The 26,081-nt window shown below is 43.2% G+C and overlaps 1 protein-coding gene across 1 annotated transcript in view; it reads left to right on the top strand.

Moving 5' to 3' along the window:
* Nucleotides 1-1,446: 1,446 nt before the first annotated feature.
* Nucleotides 1,447-26,081, top strand: part of PPFIA2 (PTPRF interacting protein alpha 2) — a 487,757-nt gene continuing 463,122 nt past the window's right edge. The window contains exons 1-2 of the mRNA XM_060245141.1: nucleotides 1,447-1,793; nucleotides 12,166-12,416. Of these exons, the coding sequence (XP_060101124.1) occupies nucleotides 12,168-12,416 (249 nt within the window). The 5' untranslated portion in view covers nucleotides 1,447-1,793; nucleotides 12,166-12,167. The remainder of the gene's footprint in view (nucleotides 1,794-12,165; nucleotides 12,417-26,081) is intronic.

Genomic DNA, 26,081 nt, shown 5'->3' with positions numbered 1-26,081 from the left:
TTCACTTGGGCAGATCACCCCTCCCCAGCCAGACACTGGAAGCAAAGCAAGCAACCCTCCCATGCTTACAGTCCCCCCCCCCCCCGTCTTCAAAGGCAGGTTCTGAAGGATAGAAAGGCAGATATCCCCCGAGTTTCAACAAAATGTTATGCCACAACAGCTTGGTGGGCTGTCCCAAATTTATGCCGCAACAGATAGGCAGGCACACTAGTCCCACCAAACCAGTGAAAACCAGAGTGTTCTGATTAAAGTGATTAGTGTTGCAATGACAGAAAGGCAGACATCCAACAGGATAAGGGCTCCCTGAAGTATGTCATTCTGGATCGGAAGAAGGAAAGTGCTGTCGCTGCTGCTTCTTGGTTTCTTCTCCTTGGCTTTTTTCCCCTCTAATAATAACTCTTGCTCTCTGTGTGTCCTTTGGGAGGGTGGGGGTGGATGGCAGAGAATTAACGCTGGGCGAGCTGCGAAAACTCAGCAGCAGCATCTGGGGAACTGCGCGCGCGTGTGTGTGCGCGCGTGAGGCAGAGAGCGCTCGACGTGATTACTTCAGAATTTATTTAAGGGCTGGTGGAAACCACTGCAGCGGCTTCCAGGGGAAACCCCAGCCCAAGAAAGGAGGGCGACAAACACGCCTTCTGACACAAGAGCCTCGCATTCTGCTGCAAGTAGTCCTGCAAGTGCTCTCGTCTTGAAACGAAGTGACTTTTTACTATCGATCGCACAATTATTGTAACCCAGCAAATGAACCCCAATGCCCAACAGATGCGCGTCCTTATTTTGAGTATTCACGTCTACAGCAAACTGATTACACGGGATCCCCGATTCCAGGAGAACCGCTGGGAGCCAGAATAAATCTCAGATTTGATCAAGGAGGCGCCAAACCATTCTGATCAAATCACCTTCTGGAGAGAAATCATGCTTTCTGTGATAACAGCATGTAAAAGGGTTAAAAGGGGAAAGGACATGAGATTGTGACATTATTTGGACCTTACTATCCCTCTGCATTTGGATATTACTGCATTGCCTCTTCCTCCTTGTTGGGAAGCAGATCCCTAGGTTGTGGCTCTCCCCCCACCCCGGATCTTCAACTCAGAAGAAATACATGGTTCTTAATCGAGTTATGTGCATTTGCTTATTCCCATAGCTGATTTCCCAGTGATTCTAGACTTTTATTTACTCCCATCCCCGTTCACTTGAATTATGGCAAAAAAATTTCTCTACCTGTTTAATTCGGCTTTAGGTTTGATTAAAAAACACCCCGTCCCTCACGATTGAATGGAGAGGTCTTGAGCGTAAGCCTAGGCGTGGAAGGAATGGGCCATTCCAGCTGTCACTCCTCGAAGTTAATTTCCAAGGAGTGTAAAATCCCCTTTTCGCGACCCCTCCCTTCTTAATCCCGGCTTTCCCGGCTGGAAAAGGGGCTGCTGGACCTTTAAGAGGCGCCTCCTCTTCTCCCCTCCTTTTAACAATGGTCTCAACCGAGCTCTGCTCCTCAAAGCAAAAATTGTAATATGCCATTTTTCCCATGGACGTTTCCCCCTTTCGGCTGCTCGTGAAGTGACAGGAGAAAATGCTGAGGTGCTGCCGAGCGGCTCCAGGTGCCGGCCGAGGGGGGCTTCAGGGGGCTTCTCAGAGGAGTAGCAGCGGCGGCGGCAACCCGGCTTGGGAGGCGAGTTGAGCAGCGGCTGGCTGGCTGAGTTTGAGTGTGCGTGAGGTAGCGAGAGCGCCCATTCGGGAGGGACTGCAGTCGGCACTGATTTCACTGGAAACGCCGCCAGGAGAAGAGGCATTAGGTACGGAAGCCACCTGCCTTTCCTCCGCGCGCGCCATCCCGCCTCTGGAGAACGGGCGGGCAAATGTCAACGGGCCGCCTATCACGAGATTTTTTTCTCCCCCCCCCCCCCCCGGTAGAATATTAGGAAGTCGACTTCTCCGAGGGGCTTCTAGGGTGCTGCTGGAAGCAACGCCAGAGGAGCCCTGGCAGCCCTAGCTCATGTCATGATACTAACCGCGGGGGGGGGGGCGGAAAGTGGTTCTGCTCTTTTTTTTCCACGAGGTGATCCCGTAGCCCAGTGGAAGAGCCGCGGCGGGGAAGGAGTTAACTAGGAGGAGGGCTAGGCAGCATGCAGTGTGAGGCAGACAATGGCAAGGATTTTCCCTTATGGAATTGCTCGCCGTGGGTGAAGTGAGGTGTAGCTGACAGCATCTGTAAAGGGGGGAAGGAGGGAGAGAAGCTGGGGAGGAAGGACGGGGAATTTCAAGCACAGCATCGCTTAGGGGCTGCTGCCAAGAGGAGGGATGGTGCTTTTGAAGTGCGAAAGGGTAGGACGAGCTCTCGCTGCTGATGTCACAGCAGGCACGACGTAAGGGTGGGGGGCAGGCAGAGGAAGAGATTGGCCGAGGGGACAAAGTAGCTGAGGGCGAAGACTTCGTTGAAGGGAGAATTAAATTTAACACAGCGAGGAGTTGAGGGCTCCAAGAGATATATCAGTACTATTACTGCTGCTAGTAAATAATAATAGTAGTTGTAGTAAGCCCTTTTGAAACTGAAAATCTTCAAGGTGAACTCTGGCAGAGTGAAGGAAGAGTCTTTTGTCAGGCTTCCAGACTCTACTGTTCTGTCCACCTCTACAGAAAGGGAAATCATCTGGATCAGCAATATAGCAGGGCACAAACAGAATCAATATTTCTCTCTCCCCCCCCCCCTTTCAGGTTTTGTACTAGGAGGTGTTTGATATCAAGATGTGGAGGAAATAGAGTGGGTGGGGTCTCGGGAAAGGAATGACTAACAGTTTGCTGAGAATTTTTATCCTTTAGTAGGAAAATTAACATAGTGTAGACAGGGCTGGCCCTAGACTGTCTGGCACCCTAGGCAAGGCTAACTTCTGTCCCTCCCATGCACTAATAACTTCACCGAGTCACATGGAGGAGTGCCCTATTTGGCACCCCCAGAAGGCCAGTGCCCTAGGCCATTACCTAGTTTGCTTAGTGGCAGGGCTGGCCCTGACACATTAGTGTTTTGAAACACCAAAGTAGGAAGGCTTTGGATAAGCATTGTGGGCCATACTTTAATGGTACCCTTTTGGGGATAAGGTGAGAAAGAGCCTTCTGTGCCCTTAGAGTAATCTTAAAATATACAAGTGGCTTGGTTTCCTGTTCATTTATCATCTTATCCCCAAAAGTGCACCAAGTCACAGAACTTGATGATGTCCTACACTGATAATGGATAGTATAATGCTTATAATGTGGTGGACTCTACTGAGGGAGGTGAGATGTGTTTTATTAAACTTGATTAACAAGCACTTCTATAGTAATAATTCTCTTACCATGTACTTTCATTTGTTGTGACTAATACAGGAGCTACTATAAAGGTTAGAATCCATGATAGCACATGGGCTTTGCATACAGAAAAACCTGTGTGAAATATTTGGCATTTCCAATTTTAAGAAGTACCTTCAAATTGCATATTTGAGCAATCTGACGAAGCCTTGCAAAATTGTTGTCAGTCAGGGTAGATGGCATGGAACCATAGTCTGACTATTAGAAGTTTGGGAAGTTTTATCTAATTTTTATCATTGCTCCATAATGACTTGATTTTCCAAATCAGCTGGAAAATATCTATTTGATGCTTCAGTGGATTTCTTTGAGAACTCCAATCTGAAGTTCACTGATGTCAAAATTAATGCTGGTAATATTGGCCTTGTATAGGAGTATCATTGTAGCCAGAAAAGTATGTCTCTTGTGTGATAAGTGGAAAACAAACTAGAAGTTTCAATGAAAAAATATTTAACTTCTGTGAAGTCTTAAAGGAATTTAGTTGAATTCATAAAACCAACATTTTGTGACACAATTCCAGACGTTTACTTAGAATTTAGTTTCATTTATTTCAGTGGGTACATCCCATGCAAGTATGCATAAGCACTGGTTCTTTGAATTTTAATTAAATATAGGTTCTTTCTACATGAAGCTTTGAAACACTAAAATAGAAGTTTTGTGACCTCAGAAGACATATTTTAATGATGGAGTGGGAATTCTGTCCATCAAAATTATTCAGTAGAATTAGATGCTTATGAAAGGTCCTAAATTCCTGAAACAAACATAGCTAAATGATGAATCTACAGCAAACATCATGTTACATGAAACCTTGTGTCTGATTTACACATGAAGAATAATATGTGAGTGAAATGGCAGAATCCTGTGAAAAAAGAATAGATGGTAACACTTAAGGCTGCAGATGACAGATTCCAGCTTTAAATGTTCCTTCATATACATAAAAAGGGAAGGAAAGGTCCCCTGTTCAAGCACCAGTCATTTCCGACTCTGGGGTGATGTTGCTTTTACAAAGTTTTCATGGCAGACTTTTTATGGGGTGGTTTGCCATTGCCTTCCCCAGTCATCTACACTTCCCCCCCAGCAAGCTGGGTACTCATTTTACTGACCTCAGAAGGATGGAAGGCTGAGTCAACCTCGAGCTGGCTACCTGAAAACCCAGCTTCCACCGGGGATCGAACTCAGGTCGTGAGCAGAGCTTAGGACTGCAGTACTGCAGCTTTAACACTCTGTGCCACGGGGCTCTTATACATAAAAACTCCCATGTAAATGGAAAACTGGCTGAACAGCAAGAGAAATGCCACTGTCTTTTTGTTTGCTGTGTGGTTTTCTGCTTGTGGGGAGTTTCTAATCATAGAGGAACATTCCAAAATGGGATCTTCTGCCTGCAGTCTTTATTGGTCCATTCTACCACCTTTCATATCTGCCACCTCACCCCCTGCATATGAGAATCATGCCTTTGTATTAGAATGGCTTGCCTTGCAGTTTGCTATAAGAAAGTATAGCCCTTTTGTTTATTTTTCTGTATTAAATAGTAATAGGTTTGGGCTAAAATTATTTTGGGCCAGTAATTGTAGAACTTGGCACTTTATCACCTCTGTTCATTGTACTTCAAAACTGTTATATGGAAAGGGCATTTTGCACTGGGTAGTTTTGTTATGTTTGGGGTGAGTGTTGATCAATTAATTCATTATATTTTCCTAATGAATTCAAGGCTCAGTAATTAGTAGAATACTATTTAGAATACTTCTGCTGAAGAAGAAAGGAGGCATGTGATATAATTTGGGCAACCATATTTTCCTTTCACATGTATTTGTAAAAGTTTAGAAATTAGACTATTAAATGTATTCATATTAAACACTTTTTAGAACTTAGATTATTAAGTATATTCATATAAAATGGTTCTTTCAAGATTATTTCAATTTAGAAGTATCTTTCTGGAAAAGAATATCCAATATCTTGAAATAAAGTGTTTAAAATCTTTTATTTATTTGAGTAAACAATAGTCAGGCATGTCAATCAAATTACAGGAATGATTTAAAATTACAAATTATAATCAATTTACCATTGAAGCACCAGCAAACTCCCATTCACTTTACTACAAGATTTTGTACAGGATTGTACTACATCTAAAATAAATTACTTTTGTGATTCAGTAGGTTTTTTTGTTGTTATTAAAACCTGATGTGTATGCTTTATTGAAAGGTGGCTTTTGCAAGGAATCTTGTTAATGGTTCCTCATTCTCTTGGAGAAGAGTGACAAGTGGAGTGCCTCAAGGATCTGTCTTGGGACCTGTTTTGTTCAACAGCTTTATAAATGATTTGGATGAAGGAATAGGGAAATGCTTATTAAATTTGCAGATAATACTAAATTGGGAGGGGTAGAAAATACAGTAGTAGACAAAGACAGGAGGATGATCTTGGCAGGCTGAAAAACTGGGCTAAAACAAATAAAATGAATTTTAACAGGAATAAATGTAAACTTCTGCATTTAGGTAGGAAAAATCCAATGAATAATGATAGGATGGGGGGAGACTTGTCTTGGCAGTAGTATGAGTGAGAAGGATCTAGGGGCTTTGGTGGACCATAAACTGAACATGAGTCAACAGTTTGTTGTGGTGGTTTAAAAGGCAAATGTGATTTGGGGTTCTATGAACAGAAGTATAGTGTCCAGATCACGTGAAATGATGGTATCACTTCGCTGTGGTTAGACATCACCTAGAAGGATATAGACAAGCTGGAACATGTCCAGAGGAGGGCAACAAAGATGGTGAGGGGTCTGGAGATCAAGTTCTATGAGGAAAGGTTGAAGGAACTGGGTATGCTTAGCCTGGAGAGGAGATGGTTGAGAGGTGATATGATCACCACCTTCAAGTACTTGAAGGGCTGTCATATAGAGGATGGTGCAGAATTATTTTCTGTTGGACCAGAACCAGTGAGTTGAAATTAAATCAGAAGAGTTTCTGGCTGAACATAGGAAGAACTTCCTGACAGAGTGGTTCCTCATTGGAAAAGGATTCCTTGGGAGGTTGTAGGCTTTCCTTCCTTGGAGGTTTTTAAACAGAGGTTAGATGGCCATCTGATAGCAATGTTGATTCTGTGAATTAGGCAGATCATGAGAAGGAGGGCAGGAAGGATTGCATCAGTGCTTAGTTCTCCTGGGCCTTTCTTACATGCCCAAGAAAATGTTGATTGCCACTTTGAGGTCAGTCAGTTATTTTTCTCCAGGCCAGTTTGGAAAGGGATCCTGGAGGTTTTTGCCATCTTCTGATCATGGAGCAGGGGTCACTGGGGATGTATGTGTGTGGGGGAAGTCTTTGTGAAGTTCCTGCAGGAGGGTTAGACTAGATGACCTTGAATGTACCTTCCAACTCTATGCTTCTACAATAAGAATTCAATTCACTTTCATGGTGGTTGGATTTTAATGTCATCTTTTTTAAAAAAAAAAAGTTCAATAGGATGCAGTGTAGAAATGACAGTCTGTTTTGTTTGAATTTGGGTTCTAGTTGGCTAATAGCCTGACACCATCTTTAAGAATGTTTCGGTGGTATTTAACACCTCAGAGATTAAGCCATATTGCGATAAATCAATCCTCCAAATGTTGGAAAAATTGTGGAGAGGTGGGCACATTTATACGCTGGTGGGCACATTTATACACTGCTGGTGGTCTTGCCCGAGGGTGCAGTCGTTTGGGGCAGTAATTGTGGCAAAAATCAAGGATATCACGGGCTATAATTTACCCTTAAGATTGGAACTCATTTTGCTTGACTGTTGGAAAGTTATTCCTATTACTTCTCTCATTAAATCCCTGATATCCCTTTTACTAGCTGCTGCTAAAATGGTGTTAGCCCAATTTTGGAAATCTCCCAATATTCCCCCAGTTAAAGCCAGGTATGCTAAAATCTGGGAGGTCTATGCTATGGACAAGATAGCAGATAGTTTATGCAATATAAACAATTCAGAAGGTAACGAATCTCTGATGTACAAGTGGCTTCCATTTCTTAAATTTTCTTTTGGTCCTGTGCGTACATGTATACCTGGTAGATATTATGACATTATCAATTTGATGTAATTAATATATGGACAGAGTACTTATTTTTTTTAATTCAGCTGTCAATTATGTATGTGTGTGTGAATATATATATATATATGTGTGTGTGTGTGTGTGTGTATTGTGTTTTGTTGTTTTGTTTGTATTTTGTGTATATATATTTTTTTTCTGCTGGTATGCTATGCTTATAAACAAAGAATGATTGCAGATACAGTCATTGATTGCTTTATTTGTATGTTTATTAAATTCAATAAAAAGTTTTTGGACAAAAAAAAAATAGCAATGTTGCCCTGACTTGGATAGCCCAGGGAAGCCTGATCATATCAGATCTTGGAAACTAAGCAGAGCCAACCCTGGCAAGTATTTTGATGGAAGACCACCAGAGAATACCAGGGTCAGGAGGCAGGGGCAGGGGCTATCAAGCCACTTCTCTAGAACATAAGAGAAGCCATATTGGATCAGGCTAATGTCCTCTGTGCCCAGTAGGGGTTGCCAGATGTCACCAAGTGTGCCAGATGTCCAGGCACACTTACAAAAATATAGCAACCCAAAAAGAAAAGAAAGAATAGCAGTGCTGTATGTAAAATACATTTATTTATTACATTTTAAATTCCACCTTGTTCCAGGATTTCCCGGGGGGGGGGGGTTAAACGAGAATTACACAACAATACTAAAGTAGAGTAGTTGAATAGAGTAGAGAGTAACTGCCCAGTCATCTTTATGGCTGCAGGGACATCTAAATTTGGGTCTCCTTAGTCAACACTATAGCAACATGCATGCGAGCAGCATCCCTTGACTCAAAGATGATGGTGGAAGAAAAAGTTAGATGAACATCTGCACTTTCCTACTATATGATATTTCAAGAACCACCTCTTATCCCATCCAGACTATACCTGAATACAGCACTACCCTTAAATGATTTATACCTTATATCTGTAATGTAGACAACTTAGACAGCTATCCAAGTTTGGATGCTCTCTTTATCTCTATGCTTATGCAAGTTAGCTGGCAGCAGACTGCAGACAGCTGTGTCGCAAACATATAAACAATATTACAAGAGTAACAAACAGAGCAGCAGTAAGGATCTCCCTAACATAACTGCCAATTGTCACATTGGTCATAGGCAATTCTACAGGTAGCAATGGTATGACTGTACAGCCATTCCCCCCGCCCCCCCAATGCTATGATCAGAACAAACCCTAGACACTTGGAAGAACTGCCTTCTTCCCTATGACGATGCCAGTGTTAATACAAGAGGATTAATGTATTTTCTGTGCAACCTCCTACTTTTTGTTAGCGATGAATAGCTTATGTACTATGTGCAATTTACATATATAGGCAGCTTATATTAATGACATCTGTAGCAGGTAATATTTCCCTTATGAACCTCTTTCCATCTTCCAAGGGAAATTTCCAGAGACATATTGCTTTACTGATGTCTGCATCTTTGGTGTGATGCATGGGGATTCCAGAACTGATAGGCAAATTGCCCAGCTTGGTTAAGCCACAAGGATGGACTCTGACTCAATGACAGAGAACAGGCATGTCAGAAGTCCCACATTTATCTGTAATCCCATGATGTGGCTCATCAGAGTGGCTATCATATATACAGTATATATATATATATATATATATATATATATATATATATATATATATATATATATATATATATATATATATATTCCTACTTCAGTATGGACACAAAGAAATATATATATATATCTTCCTACTTTGGTTTGGACACAAAACCAGTAATGGTTATGATGTTGTATGCCACTTGTTTCTCCACAGTTATGACAACACTTCCTGGCTTATCTCATTAAGAGAGTTGGGGGAGGATTGGAGTGTGCTGGAATTCTATCTATGTATTATTACCAACATGTGGTCCCATCTGCAGATACCTAAACCTGAGGATCAGTGCCACATGGATGCTGAAGAGATTCTTCTGCAAATGTGAAGGACCCCCAAGGTTTGCAGGAAAATCTCAAATTTTAAAAAAAAATCATGGGGAGATTTAAATCCCCCTCAAGTAAAATAGCATTCTCTGTGCAAGTGCAGAGAATGCACTTGTCTCCGGCATTTGGAGGAGGCTGGGAGCCATGATAGGCCTGGCAGCTACTAAAAAGGCTGGGACTCCATGCTGGGCATGGCAACAGCTGCCAGAGAGCCCAGAGGCCATGCTGGGTTTGGCAAGAGAGTAGAGGAAGGTGGGATTCCCCCCTGCAAGTCTCACAGGCCCCCACTTGTTCAACTTTATTCTACATAAATCAGTAATGCTGTCCCCTTCTAGTATGTTAAGGTATTTTCTAATCTAAGTAGAATTGTGCTGAGTTGAACACACTGTATTTATTATAATAAATTTGAACAGGTTTAAGTATGTGATGCAGTAGGTTTCACCTTCCAAAGGCTTCTTTTGTGGCATAGGGTTGGCCATTTTCCCTACATCTATATAGGCATTTCTTGATTCAGTTGTGTTTAGAACTGTGCACTTCTGTCAGTTTATGAAGGTCTAAATCAGTAGTCAAAGGATATAAATAAGAAGCAAGTTTGGTTTTTTAGTGTTGTAGTTTTGACTATTCAGACTATGATATGGGAAACCCACATTCACCCATTCTTCCATGAAGCACCTTGGGTTAACCATGCTCATTCTCACCGATCTCAGTGGGTTGTGAGGAGAAAATTGAAAAGGGAGAATCATGAGCTCATTGGAAGACAATTAGAGCGCCTTTAAAAAAAAAGTGGGTTAAAATGCACTAGATTCACATATTTCTTGTTGTTTGGTCTAGTGCTGCTATAACCCTCAAAATGACCTGGCCTTCATCTTTGGCTTGGGGTTCATGACAGCCTTGTCCTCAGAACATGATTCAAGGAAATGCATTTTGCAGATAACAGCAGGGGCACATAACCCTGAAAAATACCAAGTGAGGTCAATGCAGGTACTAGTTCAGGAAAGGATTTAAGAACAGTACTAGTTTGACAAACAACTCAGACTATTAATTGCACTAAGTGATAAGTGTTCATTTTCTGTGCTATGAAGTGTTGACAAACAGCCTCAATAGTGAAGAGATTATTTGAAGGGTGTACCTATATATTGCTTGGGTGAGAGGCCATCAGACATTAGTTGATGAACTTTTATAACATTTTTGCTTGATCTTAAACCCAATATTTTTCAATTGATCCATACATGTTACCACCAGTCATTAGGAATGTGCACAAGATCCACAGCTCTCTACATTGCTTCTTTAGATAACAGCTTTAAAATAAGATGGACATACCCATTATTCAAATTTCTGTTGCAAAGAGTTAAAACAGATATGCCACCAGTAGGTGAATGAAGCTTCACACGCAAGGACAGGCATATTTATCAGGTATAAAATTGCTCTTGGTGCCAATTCTCTTTATTGAACATATTCAGTTTAACATTTGAAGACTCTTAGCAAGAAGATAACTATCCTGTTCACTTTAGTAAAAAGCTATGATGGTTCTGTTCATTTCCATAGTGTTTTTACAGGCAATGTTCTTAAATGGTATGTATTGTTTATTGAGAAATAACCAACAGCATATTATTGGTTCTATATACTGGTTTATGGAATTACCTTGTGTTTCTCAGTAGCAGAAATCTTAGTAATGTTATTATAATTGTGACATTAATTGCTTTTCCAAGTGCCACCCTTAGGCTAGGCTGTAACAATCTTTGAACAAATTAGCTTTGTAGAAATGCTTCTGTCTTTTTGTAACCTAGTTTGAGAAACAAATGGTAAAGAAGGCAATTAGTAAGAAATACTTAATTCTTATTGGAAGAGATTCAGGAGCCAATGAACTCAAACTTTGTTCTTATTGGAAGAGGTCTTCTGTGCGAAGGGCTGACTCTATCTTAGATGAATTGCCAAGAATAGTAGACCACATTCAGATGTCATGACAAACTTCTAGGTTTATTTACTGATTTGCTATATCTGCATGCTCTCTCCCTTCATGTATGGGAAATGATTCAAAGCTTTCTGGCCTGGTAAGCCTTCAGACTTCAAGCTTCTCAATATGTCCAAATGCAGGCACTGAAGTAAACTGAGTTTTGCTCTCTGCAGATCAGGACTCTACATCTTCATCTTCTACTACTACAGCATGTGACTGAAAAATTGTGTGGAAGAAGTTTTTTTTAATTTGCACATCATTTACACATCATAGCAATCTGGTGCTTGATGGTTTCCTAAACTAGGAAACTTTCATTTGCACTCTGCACACTATTGGAGGGAGGAGGAAGTGTATGAGCCTGGCAGTGGCACCCAAGTTGGGTTTGTGCCAGTCATGAATAAACAGGTATTCGTTCTGATGTCTGAATGTGACTGTAGACAGAAATAACATTCTTAGATTTCTTGCAGGTTAGACCCTGATATAAGGAACTGTTAGGGAAAGCTATCCTTGGCAATTAATAGTAACTATGGGTGTCAGTACAAATAAGCAGAAGATTAAATGTAGGATACAGAGGGGTGGGTGGGTAAAGGTCAGGTAAAAGAAACTAAAAAAAGGAAATCTTTGACATGATTGCAAAGGACACTGTCTGTGTCAATCTGCTGATGAGACTTTAAATGTAGACAGGCTCAGAAACTATGCAGTGTGGAATGATCCATTACTTTATATAGCTGACAAGCAGCTTTGAGACTAATGATCAACACGAAATGTGAAACTTAATTTTAGTGGAATAATGTGAGATCAAGTTCTCTGAATGATATACTTATTTTATCTATGTAATACTTCAGGTTTTTAATTCTTTGTTTCATTTTAAGAAATGATGTGTGAAGTGATGCCAACGATCAACGAGGACACCCCCATGAGTCAAAGGGGGTCCCAGAGTAGTGGGTCAGACTCGGATTCTCACTTCGAGCAGCTAATGGTGAACATGCTGGATGAAAGGGATCGTCTCCTTGATACACTTCGAGAGACCCAGGAAAGTCTGTCTCTTGCACAGCAACGCCTTCAGGATGTCATCTATGACAGAGATTCCCTCCAGCGACAGCTCAACTCTGCACTGCCACAGGTATGCTGCATTTATATATCTTTGGAACTTCAGTGCGTAAGAAGTACTTATAGTTAACAGCGTGATCCATAATGCTCTATCCTGCCTCCATACCTACCGTAGTGTAAGGCAAGTTATGTTTTTGTATCAGCAAAATTAGATATATAACACATGCAAATGAAAGAAATCCTATGCCAGTAAGAGATGTGAAATTTTATAGCATTCAGTTGTTTTAATCCTTATGTGATAAGCTGCTCCTGCCAAAATTCTCTCTTCTATGTACCTATTAAAAGAACATTCTATTCATTTGTTTTGTGCCATCATACTTCCAAAACTATATGTGAGTGCAATCCAATGACTCTCCTTCATTAAATGATAAGTCTTACATTGGAAGAAATTATTCAGTTAGCAGAAATGAATGATTGTATTCTGTGCATCTAGGCTTGCCAATCCCCAGGTCCCAACGGGGGTTCTTCCGCTCTCCTAGGCTCCTTCCCACCCCCAGTCAGCTGGCTGGCGGGGGGAAGCCCCGCCTTCAGAGGACCATGTGCTCTGGAGGCTTCAGTCTCCAATTGAAGGGCTTCCTCTTGGGAAGGAGTGTCTGTGTTACTTTGAAGAAGGTGGCAGCAACTCGTGAGTAGAGAGGCCAATCCCTCACTTCAGAGTCGCGAGAAACGGGGTGGGGGAGAGGGAAAAGTCTGCTGGGCACTTCATTATTCCCTATGTGGAGATCGATTCTCATAGGGTATAATGGGGAATTGATCTGGAGGTTTCGGGGGCTCTGGGGGAGCTGTTTTTTGAGGTAGAGGCACCACATTTTCAGTATAGTATCTAGTGCCTCTCCCTGAAGTACCCCCCAAGTTTCAAAACGATTGGACCAGGGGTCCAATTCTATGAGCATCAAAAGAAGGTGCCCCTATCCTTCATTATCTCCTATGGAAGACATTTAAAAATGTGTGCTGTCCCTTTAAATGTGATGGCCAGAACTCCCTTGGAGTTCAATTATGCTTGTCACACCCTTGTTCCTGGCTCCACCCCCAAAGTCCCCAGATATTTCTTGAATTAGACTTGGCAACCCTATGTGCATCGTGCCCTTTTAAATTTATTAATCATGTCAGAGTGCTGATATGATAACTGGAAGTGAGATATTTCCCCAGATACCTTCAATGTTCAGATATTTTCCCCTCATCTCCTTCTGTTTTAACCCAAACAAGATGTGGTGATATCCATGAAAAGAGAACACACAATTTCTTCAGCCAAGTTCTATAGATGTGCTTTAACAATTTTGCAGTATGCATAACAGATTGTAGGTGTGTTTTCTTCCATAGAGATTGTCTTTCAGCTTCACCTAGGTCGTTTTCGCATTTACCTTCCGCCGGCGCGACCCCCCTCTTCACCGCGCAGGATCTGCGCAGATTTTGCACTAAACGCTGCAGAACAGCCAGAAAAGCCGGAAGCTCCCGTCGCAAAAGCCGCGCAAACGCCAAACTGCTTTTTGGCGGTTTCAGTTTGAGCGGCTTTTGCGCCGGGAGCTTCCGGCTTTTCTGGCTGCTCCGCAGCGTTTAGTGCGAAATCCGCGCAGATCCTGCGCGGTGAAGAGGGGGGTCGCGCCGGCGGAAGGTGAGTGCGAAAACGACCCTAGTCTAAAAATGGAAGCTGGTTTCATGCTATGTACAGACTAGACTTTCCCTCCATTTGCCGGTTAATACTTATAAAGGGCTACAAAACAATGCATATTAAATTCATCCATGGTAACTGTGAAGATGATACTATGGTGTTTGAAAACACTCACTCTTTAATAAAGAGTATCAACTGTTTTGGCTCCCTAGGCTGATAAGTGAAAGGGTACTTTCATGTGTGAATGGAAAACATGAGAAAGAGAAGAATGTAGAGAACTGTTAAATAACAGCAGAGAGTTCTTCAGTATCCTGTAACCAAGGCACAATTAGATGGTAAGAAAAGATTGTAATGGTGTGGATAACAATTTAGAGAAATAATAGCAGATATTAGTGATGGTGGTTCTCCCACCTTGGTGGCCCTGATGAGGGCAGAAAAGTAGGGTGTAGATTTTGTAAAACGTAAATAATGGTCAGTTGTCATTAAGTTTAGTGAGCTCTCCACAAGTAAGTTATATTTGATGATGTTGCCAAAATGTACATTTCTTGTTCAGAACATGAATTTGCTTAATTGGTAATGGTAGGCCAGAGCAACAAGATAACTGTGCCAGAAAAAAACACTTTTCTCACAATTTAAATAGAAATATCAAAAGTTTCTCATAGGTGAACAATCACACACAAAAAAATGGTAATAGTAGGCATCATTGTAGATCAAATGTCATTCCACTGAGAATGTGCAGTGAGATTCTGTTTATGTAAAAAATGGGCTTTCATTAAGTCTGAGTTTTGTCAGAGTTCTGACCCAGCTCAGACAGTGCTAAGTAAACATTCTAAAACTTCCCATACTGTGTAAGGTTTGGTATGAAGTTTATGAAACTTCCCACCAGTAGCTCTGAATTTCTTGACATTGTTAACTTGACAAGGAGGCAAAAACCATTGCTCCCAAAAGCAATTACTTATTTGCATTTAGCACTGAAGTCTTGGGGAGGGACCAAAAAAAAGGCAAGAAAATGTGGAGACCCTCCATCCCATTGAATAATTAAAACCTTGACCAAGGCTATTGCAGTTGAAAAGCTTCTCAGAGCTTGATTGTACCAACTCAGGGATTGCATCATTTCTTTTCTTTCCACTTTGGCTGGGGAAATCCTGGAGATTTGGGAGTTGAGCCTGGGAAAGGGAGGAGCATCAATAGGGTATTATGTCTTAAAACCTACCCTTTAAAGCAGCCATTTTCTCCAGGGGAAATAATCTCAGGTCGTTTTCGCACTTAGCGTTTGCTCCCCTTATTCCGCGGCACAATTATGTCCGGCTCATTTTCCTCGTTTTCGCACATGGACTCTTTTGCGGAGTCGCTTTCCATGAAGCCCCGGCTCAAATCGTTTTCCCACTGGCATCGACTCGAGTTCGATGCCCTGTCAATCATTTTTTTTTAAGCGCAAGTCTGGTTGCATAACTACGTAACAACGTAACATCGAGCAGTCACAGCTGTTCATTCCCCTTCTTTTCGTGGACAAACCGCATCACGTGTGCCGCTTCTGCTTATGGATTGGCTGCAGCTGTAGTATCCTCCACAGCCCTTTATGTATTAACAGAAGCATTCACAGTGGAGAATCCCAGCACTAGATTCCCCCCCCCCCCAACACAAATTCCGAAGTTGCGAAATATCGCAATAACGAAGAGAGAGAAATTGAGGGGTTTGTGTGTGTGTGTGTGGCAGCTTCTTCCTTTCCCAGCCTCGCTCCCTCCCGGGTGGCGAAGCTGGGATTTCCTCCGCGCTCTTCCCCCTCCCCGGCTGGCGCTTGCAGCTGCAACGGGGACCTGACTGATTCCTGCTGCCAGAGCTCCCCCCCCGCCCCATTCTCTCCTTCCCCTTATGTGGCGCGTGTGAAGAGCGAGCTCGCGTCTATTTTCTAACCGAGCGGAATGTAGCCAGGGAGGAGAATGCAGGACTCCAACTTCCCATTTTATACATGGCGATTTTGTGCAGGTCCAGAAATGCTGGTGGCACAGCTGAGGGAGGCATTGCCTTTTTAAAACACACACACATGAATGCTTTGGCCCGCGCCGGCACTAGATTTCCCCCCCCCCAACAATGTATAATATATAATGCAATTCCGTAGTTGCAAGATAACGCAACAGCGGAAAAGCAACCTCACATACCCGCCACTTCAGCGAAATAACGCAACTAAAGTCAATAATAATAAAAAATTATAACGAAACCAATTGAAGTGGCAATTGAGGCTATTCCAGGAGGGGGTTTTTTTTCTATTTGTTAATTTCGAAATATCGCTATTATGCAAGAAATATGAAGTTTTTTTTAAAAAAATGGCCGTGCGGGCACTTTTGGGAAGCGCCGCGAACGGCTGATGATTGGCCAAGGGGGTGGATGGGGTGGGAGGACGGAAAGGGAGAGGGTGACGCCCACAAAGCAGTTGATCCGGCGTGGATGGATTTCCCACAGCAAACTCCGCGGAGTGGATCCGGAGGTTTTCAAAAACTCCGGAAGCATGTTGAAAAACATACTCCGGCGTGAAACCCCTGAAGCGCCGGAGCAAACCGCAGCGCCGGAGCAACAGGTGCGAAAACCAGGAAAAGATCCGGAGGTAAATGGGGTGCTACGCCAGAGTAAACGCTAGTGCGAAAACGCTCTCAGTATTTTGGAGTTCAGTTGTGATTCTGGGATATATTCAGGCCTCACCTGGAGGTTTGCAGTCAAAGGTATATCCACAGCTGCACAGAGCCTTAAAATCACACTTGCTTAGATCTGTCTAAGTTGTGGTTAATGTCCTAGACTTGGAGCTTAAATCATCATAAACTGGAAGCACATTTTGTATGTATGCACAATGTCACCTTATAGTATTAATCAATACTATATTCTAAAGAAGGCCCAGGATGTGTTTTGAACATTTCTCAATAGTGTTGGTAATTACCCAATTTCAAATAAAGCTGAGATTGCCTATTGATAGTTATACTGCTTCCTATAAAAGAAAACTAATAGAAATAATATTCTAATACAAACCAATGTAACTTAAGTTTTATGTACTAAAGGAAATCTGAAATGATTTACATACATAGGTGACTTTCCTGTGAGATGGGCTTGTGTGGTTTTCCTATTGCTGATGTGGCTGCTGATAAAACGTAACAGCAATGGGGCCTCAGTATAGCAGGTTTCCCCATAGTTCGCTTGTTCTGGCCACTTCTCTTTGGGGCTTTTTCTTTTTTTTTAAATTTGCATTAGACTATATATTGTTGTATCAATATAATGGTATGCAACTATAGATGTAACAGGTTCTCTGAATTCTCAGCTTTCTTTTTAAAAATAAAATTATATTTCTAGTTCCCTTTGCTGCAGGGGCTTGACTTTCTTTTTATATTTTTTCAAGGAAAGTGTCTAGAGACTTCAAAAGTGAAAGCTAGGAATTCAGAAAACCTGTTACAAATATTGGTACAATGGTATATTGACATAACCATTGTGGCAAATTCCCGGAGATTGTGAGGGGATGAGGGGGTGGGGCACATGAGCATTTGTGCATTCCTGTGACAACAATAATGTAGCATTGATTTTAAAAACCTAAAAGCCTCTCAGTGGCATGGGAAGGAAATGGCCATCCTGGGACAGGGGCACAGAAAAACTGAACCTTTCCAGTAGGGTTGCCAAGTCTGACTCAGGAAATACCTGGGGACTTTGGGGGTGGAGCCAGGAGCAAGGAAGTGACTGTCGGAGCGGGAGTAGCAGAGTGAGGGAGATGACTTGCCCGACACAGGGCTTCAGGAAAGAAAATCAGGCAGACACGTGCAACTAGTGCCAAAAGGTGTATTAACATATATACACGACAAGTGCTCTCTTGTGCAGTCTATACAATATCACCTCCACGGACAAAGTGCTTCGCCTAACCACCATCTCACAGGGAGAGACCTGTGTGATGCACACACAGATCATATATAGTCCAAGCAGCCAATCCTGGCCGTGCTGACTCAGCAGATTGCATCACTTGGCTTCTGCCGGCTCAAGCCGGTCTGCTGATCAGGTCACTGTGACCTAGCCTGGCAGCTAGATCACCAGCTGTCATACTGTAGCTGTCAGACTGGGTTTATGTAGATTCTTGCTCCAACACACCTCCTAATCTATTTAAACCCAGTACACCAAAACACTTTACACAGTTTACATACATGTCCACCAGCAACATTACAGTTCATATTTACGTAGCTCGGAACCCTTTCCGGAATTCGTTCAGGAACTCATCATGATTGTAAAACACATCATCGTGTTCCTGTTCAGCCAGCTCTTTCAGACGCTTGGCTTCAGCCTCCTTCTCCCTTGCCTCGCATTCTGCCACCCAGGCTTTCCATTTCTTAGCCTTTTCTTTTAACATTTCCTCAAATCCGGGTGGGTCTGGATTGACAGTCAGAGTGACATAGGGACACTTGTACCTAGCGGGACGTTGGCCTTTGGTGGACCTGGCAGACACCCGTGGCCCTGTGCTTGGACCAGCTTTGTCTTCTTCGGGTTGCTCTGTTCCCACCTCCTGGGCTGGTTGCTCTGCCCCTGTAATTGGGTGTTGAACCTCCTGACTCTCACACTTTACCTCCAGTTCCTGCATTTGAGGCTCTGCCTCCTGACTCTGCTCGTCAGGCTCTGTGCCAGCATTCGGCTCACCTTCTCCAGCCCCACTGGGTGCCACCTCCTGGGCTGGAGTTCTGGGCTGCGCTCCAACATCGTTATCGCTACTTGGCAGCAGGACAAATTGTTTCTGCAAGGAGTGCAACCTTGGCCAGCTGCTTTCTTCATTGAACTGGGCACTCTTATTAAGTGTTATCTTGCTTTTGCTATTGCAGAAACGATAACACCTGGCCCTTGGCTTGTAGCCCAGAAAAATTAGGCTCTCTGCCCGGACATCCCCCTCCCCGCTACTCGTGGAGTGGATGCCAACCCGAGCCCGTGACCCAAAGACTTTTAAAGAACTCAAATCTGGGGTCTTGTTCAACAGTAACCTGTAAGGCACATTTTTCACAGTATTACACCAAACCCTATTTTGCAAAAAAACAGCTGCATGTATGGTTTCTGCCCAATAGGTCATTGGCAGTTGTGCATCCTCTAACATGCAATACATCACATTCTGCAATACAGCCCCATGCCCATTTTCTCGGGGCGTTGCCGGGTTCGTCAGACGGTGGGCAATGCCCTTGTTCTCCAGCCAACGTTTCATCTGGTTAGATAAGAATTCCCCCCCTCTGTCGGTTTGTACAGCTAGGAGATTAACCCCTAATTGTCTCTCCACTGCTTTGACCCACTTGGTGAATGTCTTATACACCTCAGACTTATGCACCATGGTGAAAACCCACGCGTACCTCGTGTGGTCGTCGGTGGCCACCAAGCAGTATCTCCTCCCCGACAGACTCTTTGGCAATGGGCCAATAACGTCTAAATGGACTAGTTCCAGGGCTCGTGTGCTTTCCCTTGAGCTTTCTTTAGCAACAGCACACGCCTTGCTTTTGGTCTTCTTGCAGACCTGGCAATCCAAGTAACATTTGCAAGGATTTACTTTCAAACTAGGCACAAGCTCCAGGGTTTTCTTTAACGCCCCAAATCCGCAGTGCCCAAGTCTCCTATGGAGCAAATGTATACAATTATTGTGCACAGGCTCATTCGACACCTGAGCCACCTGGGCACAATCACTCTGGACCACATACAGTTTACCTTCCCTCTTTCCTGTCACAAGCAACTTTCCCCCACCTCCCAGGATTTTGCAGCAGGTTTTCTCAAATCTCACCTGGTATCCCTGGTCAAACAGTGTGCTAACACTCAACAGGTTAGACTGCAGTGAGGGTACATACAACACATTTTGCAACATACATTTCAGTGCAGGAAATTCCACATTGCCTGAGCAAACAGAATTGGCAGTGGTCCCATCAGCCAATCTCACATACTTATGCTCAGGACTGTCAATGTTTTTCAACAACTCCTTCTCGCAGCAGAGATGGCTCGTTGCCCCGGAGTCTAAAATCCAAGCAGACCCTGTGCTCTCTACTGCAGACGTGACCAGCCGGGTTGCTTCCTCACACGGGCTGGCGGTCCTCCGCTCTCGCCGCACACGCCCCCGCCTCTTCTCCCTCTCAGGGCAAGCTCGGAGCAGGTGCTGCGACGACCCGCATCCATAGCAGCGACGGACTGCAAACGCAGTCGGCTCCACTTCCTCCACCTTCGGACGCCTGCCAGCAGCAGAAGCTGGCTCATTCTTGGCTGTCTTCCCGGACACACCGATAACAGCACGCTGCCCGGCCGACACCCCCGGACAGCTCACGGCCGCAATTCTCTCTTGGAAGTCAAGCAGGTGGGCACAGACGTATTCCATGGTCAGGGTCGCTACGTCCACCGTCTCCAGAGAAGTTATCAGGGGAGTGTACTCAGGTGGCAACGACGACAGCAAAATGTACACTCTGTCGTCTGGAGCTACAGTCTTGCCTCTTGCCTCCAGCTCAACGAAACAGTCCGTTAGCCGTTTGATGTGATCTTTCACACACCCTCCAGCCGGCATAACGGTGCGGAACATCCTCCTTGTCAAGGCCATGAGGGAACCAGCAGTGGTGCTAACATGCACCGCACTCAACGCGTCCCAGGCAGCCTTGGGAGTGTCCTTCCCTCGCACATAAACCAGCTGGTCATCTCCTATAGATAGCACTATGTTGGCCAGTGCCTTATCCGATAACACAGTCTCGGCAGGAGATAAGTCAGCAGGGGGGTTACTCACGAACAGCCATTGCCCTTCACGCTTGAGGTAGTGTTGCATTCTCAGGCTCCACACCGCGTAGTTGGCTGAGGTGAGCTTCTCAACAGCTACTCCAAGCTGTTGCTGAGCCATCGTGCCGACTCCTCCTCACAGCTGGCTGCCGACGTCCCTCTGGCTCTCAAACAGAGAACGGTGGTGCTTCTGTGTCCTTCGCCGGCGTTCCTCGCCTCCGGCTCTTTCCAAACTCACAGTCAGCTCAACTCGCAACTCTCTCCTCCGCGCAGCGGAACCGCCCTGGGCCCATAACCCTGTCGGAGCGGGAGTAGCAGAGTGAGGGAGATGACTTGCCCGACACAGGGCTTCAGGAAAGAAAATCAGGCAGACACGTGCAACTAGTGCCAAAAGGTGTATTAACATATATACACGACAAGTGCTCTCTTGTGCAGTCTATACAATATCACCTCCACGGACAAAGTGCTTCGCCTAACCACCATCTCACAGGGAGAGACCTGTGTGATGCACACACAGATCATATATAGTCCAAGCAGCCAATCCTGGCCGTGCTGACTCAGCAGATTGCATCACTTGGCTTCTGCCGGCTCAAGCCGGTCTGCTGATCAGGTCACTGTGACCTAGCCTGGCAGCTAGATCACCAGCTGTCATACTGTAGCTGTCAGACTGGGTTTATGTAGATTCTTGCTCCAACAGTGACATCACTTCCAAGTCAAAGGTCAAGAGATGTCACTTCCTGAGCTTCACCCCTCTATATCACTTCCAGCACACTGCATCAAACCCCACCTCTAATCCCCTTCATGGGGGTTTAGGAATCCTAATCTCTACATCATTTAAATTGAATGTGTCCATCTAAAAAATTCAAACCCATGGGCAATGGCTGTCCTCCTACACTTCAAAATGGGGTCTCTTCTAATACTAAATGTATATATCCCTCCCCAGCAAAAATGATCAGATATAGCAAGGTGCTGTAATGAATCTGAATTTTTTATTGAAGACCTTTTATTAGATAATCCAGCACACCTGATTCTAAAGTGGGGGGGGGGGGCGGGGAGAGACTTTAGTGCTAGACTCAGTTCAAATGATAAGATTCTAATTGACAAATTTGGATGAAAGCTTGCTAAATAATGTCACTTAATTCAAAACAGATATGGGCTTCCGCCTTAAACATTGGAAGCCATTCCCAATCTAGTAAGATTTAGTTACTGCTGTCTTCTCAGGTCAAACACAATTACAAGCCTAAGTAGCTCTATCATACCTCTGGTAATTCTGTGGTCAGGTATTCCTCAGTTGCATTCCCTTCGCCACAAAAAAGAATTTGCAGCTCTTTATGCTTCAGGAACTTGGCAATTTGGAGGCTTAAGATAATGCACACCAGAGGAAAATTCTTATATGCACACTAGAACATATTATGTCCTCCTTTATGTCTAGCAATTGGGAGTGGAGGTTTGCATATATCACCCCTACCAAAAATCCTAATAAGCAGCTCTGGTTACCATCATGTCATAGAATAGCTCTAGGGTTGCCAGGACCTGTCACTGACCAGAGGCAGAAGTAGTTTTGTCAGCTCCAGTTGGGGTATTCCTGGAGACTTGGAGGTGGAGCCTAGGGAGGACACGGAACTCAGTGGATTACAATGCTCCCAAAGTCCACCCTCCAAAGCATCAATTTTCTCCAGTAGAAATTGACTTTGTAATCTGGAGATATGCCATAATTCCAGGAAATACTTTCAAGTATCAGTTATTCATCTTTCCATTTAGTGGGATTAGAAAAGAACACAATATCAAAGCAATATTTGCAGTACTGCATTTAGAACACCTGAGACTCAGAAGCAATGTTCCCTCTAAACTGTGGGGTCATGTGAGCAAAAATTCTACTTTGTGAGCTATTGGCATTGAAGTCATAAGCTTCTGCATAAATTAGTTTCATGTGGGGCCATTTTTCCTGAGCTAAGACAAAAATGTGTGAGCTGGAGACTAAAAACTGAACTAGCTCACACTAACTCAGTTTAGAGGAAACATTGCTCAGAAATATGTTTAAATGTCATCTAGAACCAACATATTCACAATGCAATAAACTATATTGCTTCCTTTTCACAAAAAATACAATTCCTGTCAAACTAGCTGATCTTTACCTGGAAAATCCCTCTCCCCAGTTGTTATAGGATTGGTTTGTTTGGTGTGTTTGTTGTGATAAAAAACTGCTATATCTTAAGGGGGGGGAAGGAGAGCAGGATAATTAACTCAGCTAAACAATGCTAGCAAATAAAACTAGGTTAGTTTTAACACCCATTTTCTCAAGTGAAAATGACTTCTGTAATCTGGAGATGAGTTGAAGAAGTATGCTTGCACATGAAAAATATACCTTGAATTAAACTTTGTTGGTCTTAAAGGTGCCACTGGGTTCAAAGTTTTAGCAAGGTTTTAAAAACTAAGACAAATTTCTTCAGAATGTTCCAGATACCCGGACCAGCATATACCAAAGTTAAGCTGAATATGGGGTAGCCAAAGGCAATAAAAGCAGAGGAGGCAATAAATCAGATAAGACTGAATGAAAAATTAAACAGTCTCCACAAGACTGGGACTGCGCTTAGCCTAGCCCAGTTGAGAAACACATAAAACAAAAACTTAAGCACTCTAAACAGATACCTTAAATCATTTAAAATCAAGCACTGTAGAAAGTACCTTAGTCGCAGAGCAAAACAGCATTAGGAGACTACTCCTTGCCTGCACACACGCCCACTGACACTTCCTGTTCTGGAAGAGAGGCTTTTCTTCTTACAGATACATTCAAACATGGTCAGAATTAAATTTAAGGATGTCAGCCAGAAATTTTGCCACAGCCTCACTAACCACCCCCTCAGTATCACTCAATAAATAATAACAGGGTGGCAGAATAGACAAATCTGGAGAAAAAGAAAGCTTGCCAAATAAATCTTTACGGAGGTTATGGTAAAAAGAACAATCAAGCAATATATGCTGGATTGAGTCAGGGGTATTCGCTCCACAGGAGCAAAGTCTGTCGGCTAAAGGGACTCGCTGATATCTCCCTTGTAAAACTTTGGAGGGAAACGCGTTTAGTCTGGCCAACATAAATGCCCTGCGATGACTTGGAGTGGTTAGGTCTGATAGATAATTGGGCATTTTGCCACAAAAAGCATAAAGACCTAAGGAAGCTGGAGAGCAAGTATAAGGGAGAGTTGGCCGTAATTTCGTTTCCTCCAATTCCCACAGTCTCAGTTTAATACATCTGAAGATATATGACTCTTCAGAGGTAGAAAAATCATCTACCTCTAACCCCAATTGATTGAGTTTAGACAGAAGCACTGCTGTCCAGGACGAAATATATGGGTCTCTTTTCATACAATCAAGAAGGCTGTTGGGATCTGTTCTAAAATGAATTTTGAGCCAGAATTTAAACACTGCAATCCAGGCTTTTGTCTCCACCAAAGACTGACCCACTTCAGAGCAGAGAGCAAAGTAGGACACACATTTTGGCAAACCAAGAATTTGTCTAAAGAATGAGGCTTGAATGCCCTCCACTTTCCTGGTAAAAGCTGAGATCCATATAGGGATACCATAGAGGATTTGGGCAAGCGTTTTGGCTTTGAATACTTTAATAGCTGCTGGAACTAATTGGTTGCCCCTTGCAAAGAAAAACTGTTTAATTTGAGCAGCTGAACACTTAGCCAAGTTGATGGTGTTGTTACGATGTGAAACCCAGCTTAACTTGTGGTTAAAAGTGATCCCCAAGTATTTAAAATTTTTTGTTTGCTCGATTGTTGAATTGCCAATAAACCATCTCTGTGGGCCCCAGCAATTTGAAAAGACAACTACTTTAGATTTGGTATAATTGATAGTAAGTGAATTACAATTACAGTAGTCATAAAAGGCGTTCAAATACCTTTGCAGGCCCACTCTTGTACAAGAGAGGATGGTAGTGTCATCGGCATAAAGTAATAAGGGGACCGCTTGGCCTGCAAGTTTAGGCGGATGACCATTGATAGGGGTCAAAAATTGTGCCAGGTCAGTTAAAAATAAATTAAAAAGATGTGGGGCCAGCACACAACCTTGTTTTACCCCCTTTAACACTGGGATTTTACTAGTCAAGTCACCGCTAGAAGAAAATTTCACTTGGCAAAAGGTATTAGAATGAAGTTTCCTCAAGAGAAACAGCAAACGAGGGTCCATTCCCAGGTAACCTAGCTTGATCCATAGTTGGGCTCTATCTATTGAATCAAAAGCACCCTTCAAATCGATGAAGGCAGCATATAATTTTTTTGACCCGGTATGCATATATTTTTCAGCAAGGAAGGCCAGAGTGCAGCAGTGATCCATAGCAGATTTGCCTTTGGAGAAGCCAATCTGTTCAGGACCTATGATGTTGCCTAGGCGCATCCAGTCAGTTAATCGGAGTTCTAAATGTTTTGCATACAATTTGCCCACTATAGATAATAAACTAATGGGGCGGAAGTTTTCTGGTAACTCCAACCCCCCCTTTTTGTATATTGGGATAATTATAGAGTCAAGCCAAGAGTCAGGGATGGAGCCATGCAGATCGATAAAAGAGAACAATTTTGCAAGGGGCAAGAGCCACCAATCGGCAAACTTTGTGAATACCTCAGCGGGAAGGCCATCAGGGCCAGGTGCTTTACCCGCTTTTAAATCCTTCAATAACTCACTGATTTCCTCTAGAGTTACTGGAGGCCAGACCGGCATATCAGTAACTGAGGGGTTTGCTAAGATAGGAGGGGATACACATGGGGCAGCAAAAATGTTAGAGAAGTAATCAACCCATGTTTGCTCAGAGATATTTGGGTCAGTAGCAGAATTGTTTTTTAGATTACCTGAAATGATTCTCCAGAAGGCCTTATTATCGTTAGATTTTATCGAGTGGTAAAGTTGGTCCCATTTATTCTGAAAGAAAGCTTTCTTTTTGGATGTAGTAAGCTCCAGGTAGGCTGTCTTGTAAGCAATGTAGGCCTTAATTTTTGATTGGTCTTTGGAGTGACAAGCCTCTTTAAAATGAGCTCTCAGTTCTTGTTTCCAAGCTAAACAATCTGTATCGAACCAGCTGGAGAAACTAGACCTAGACAAGATCACCGGTTTAGCTTTGGCACTACAATAATCAATTAATAATGAAAATCCTGAAAGGATTGAATCATCTGAATTGGAATTTATGATTGAATCCCTTAATCTGCATAGCGCTTCAGAGCCAAAGAGGGAAGAAAACTCCCTTTCTAGGGCCGGGGACCACTTGATTTTTTTTAGAACATTCTCAGGAGCCTTCATGGATTGGGAAGGTGATACCATATTAACCTCCAGATCCAA

The sequence above is a fragment of the Heteronotia binoei genome, chromosome 8 (assembly GCF_032191835.1).
Source record: "Heteronotia binoei isolate CCM8104 ecotype False Entrance Well chromosome 8, APGP_CSIRO_Hbin_v1, whole genome shotgun sequence".
NCBI classification, from domain to species: domain Eukaryota; kingdom Metazoa; phylum Chordata; class Lepidosauria; order Squamata; family Gekkonidae; genus Heteronotia; species Heteronotia binoei.
Note: the sequence above shows the minus strand (reverse complement) of the source record. Positions and strands in the feature narration are given on the sequence as shown.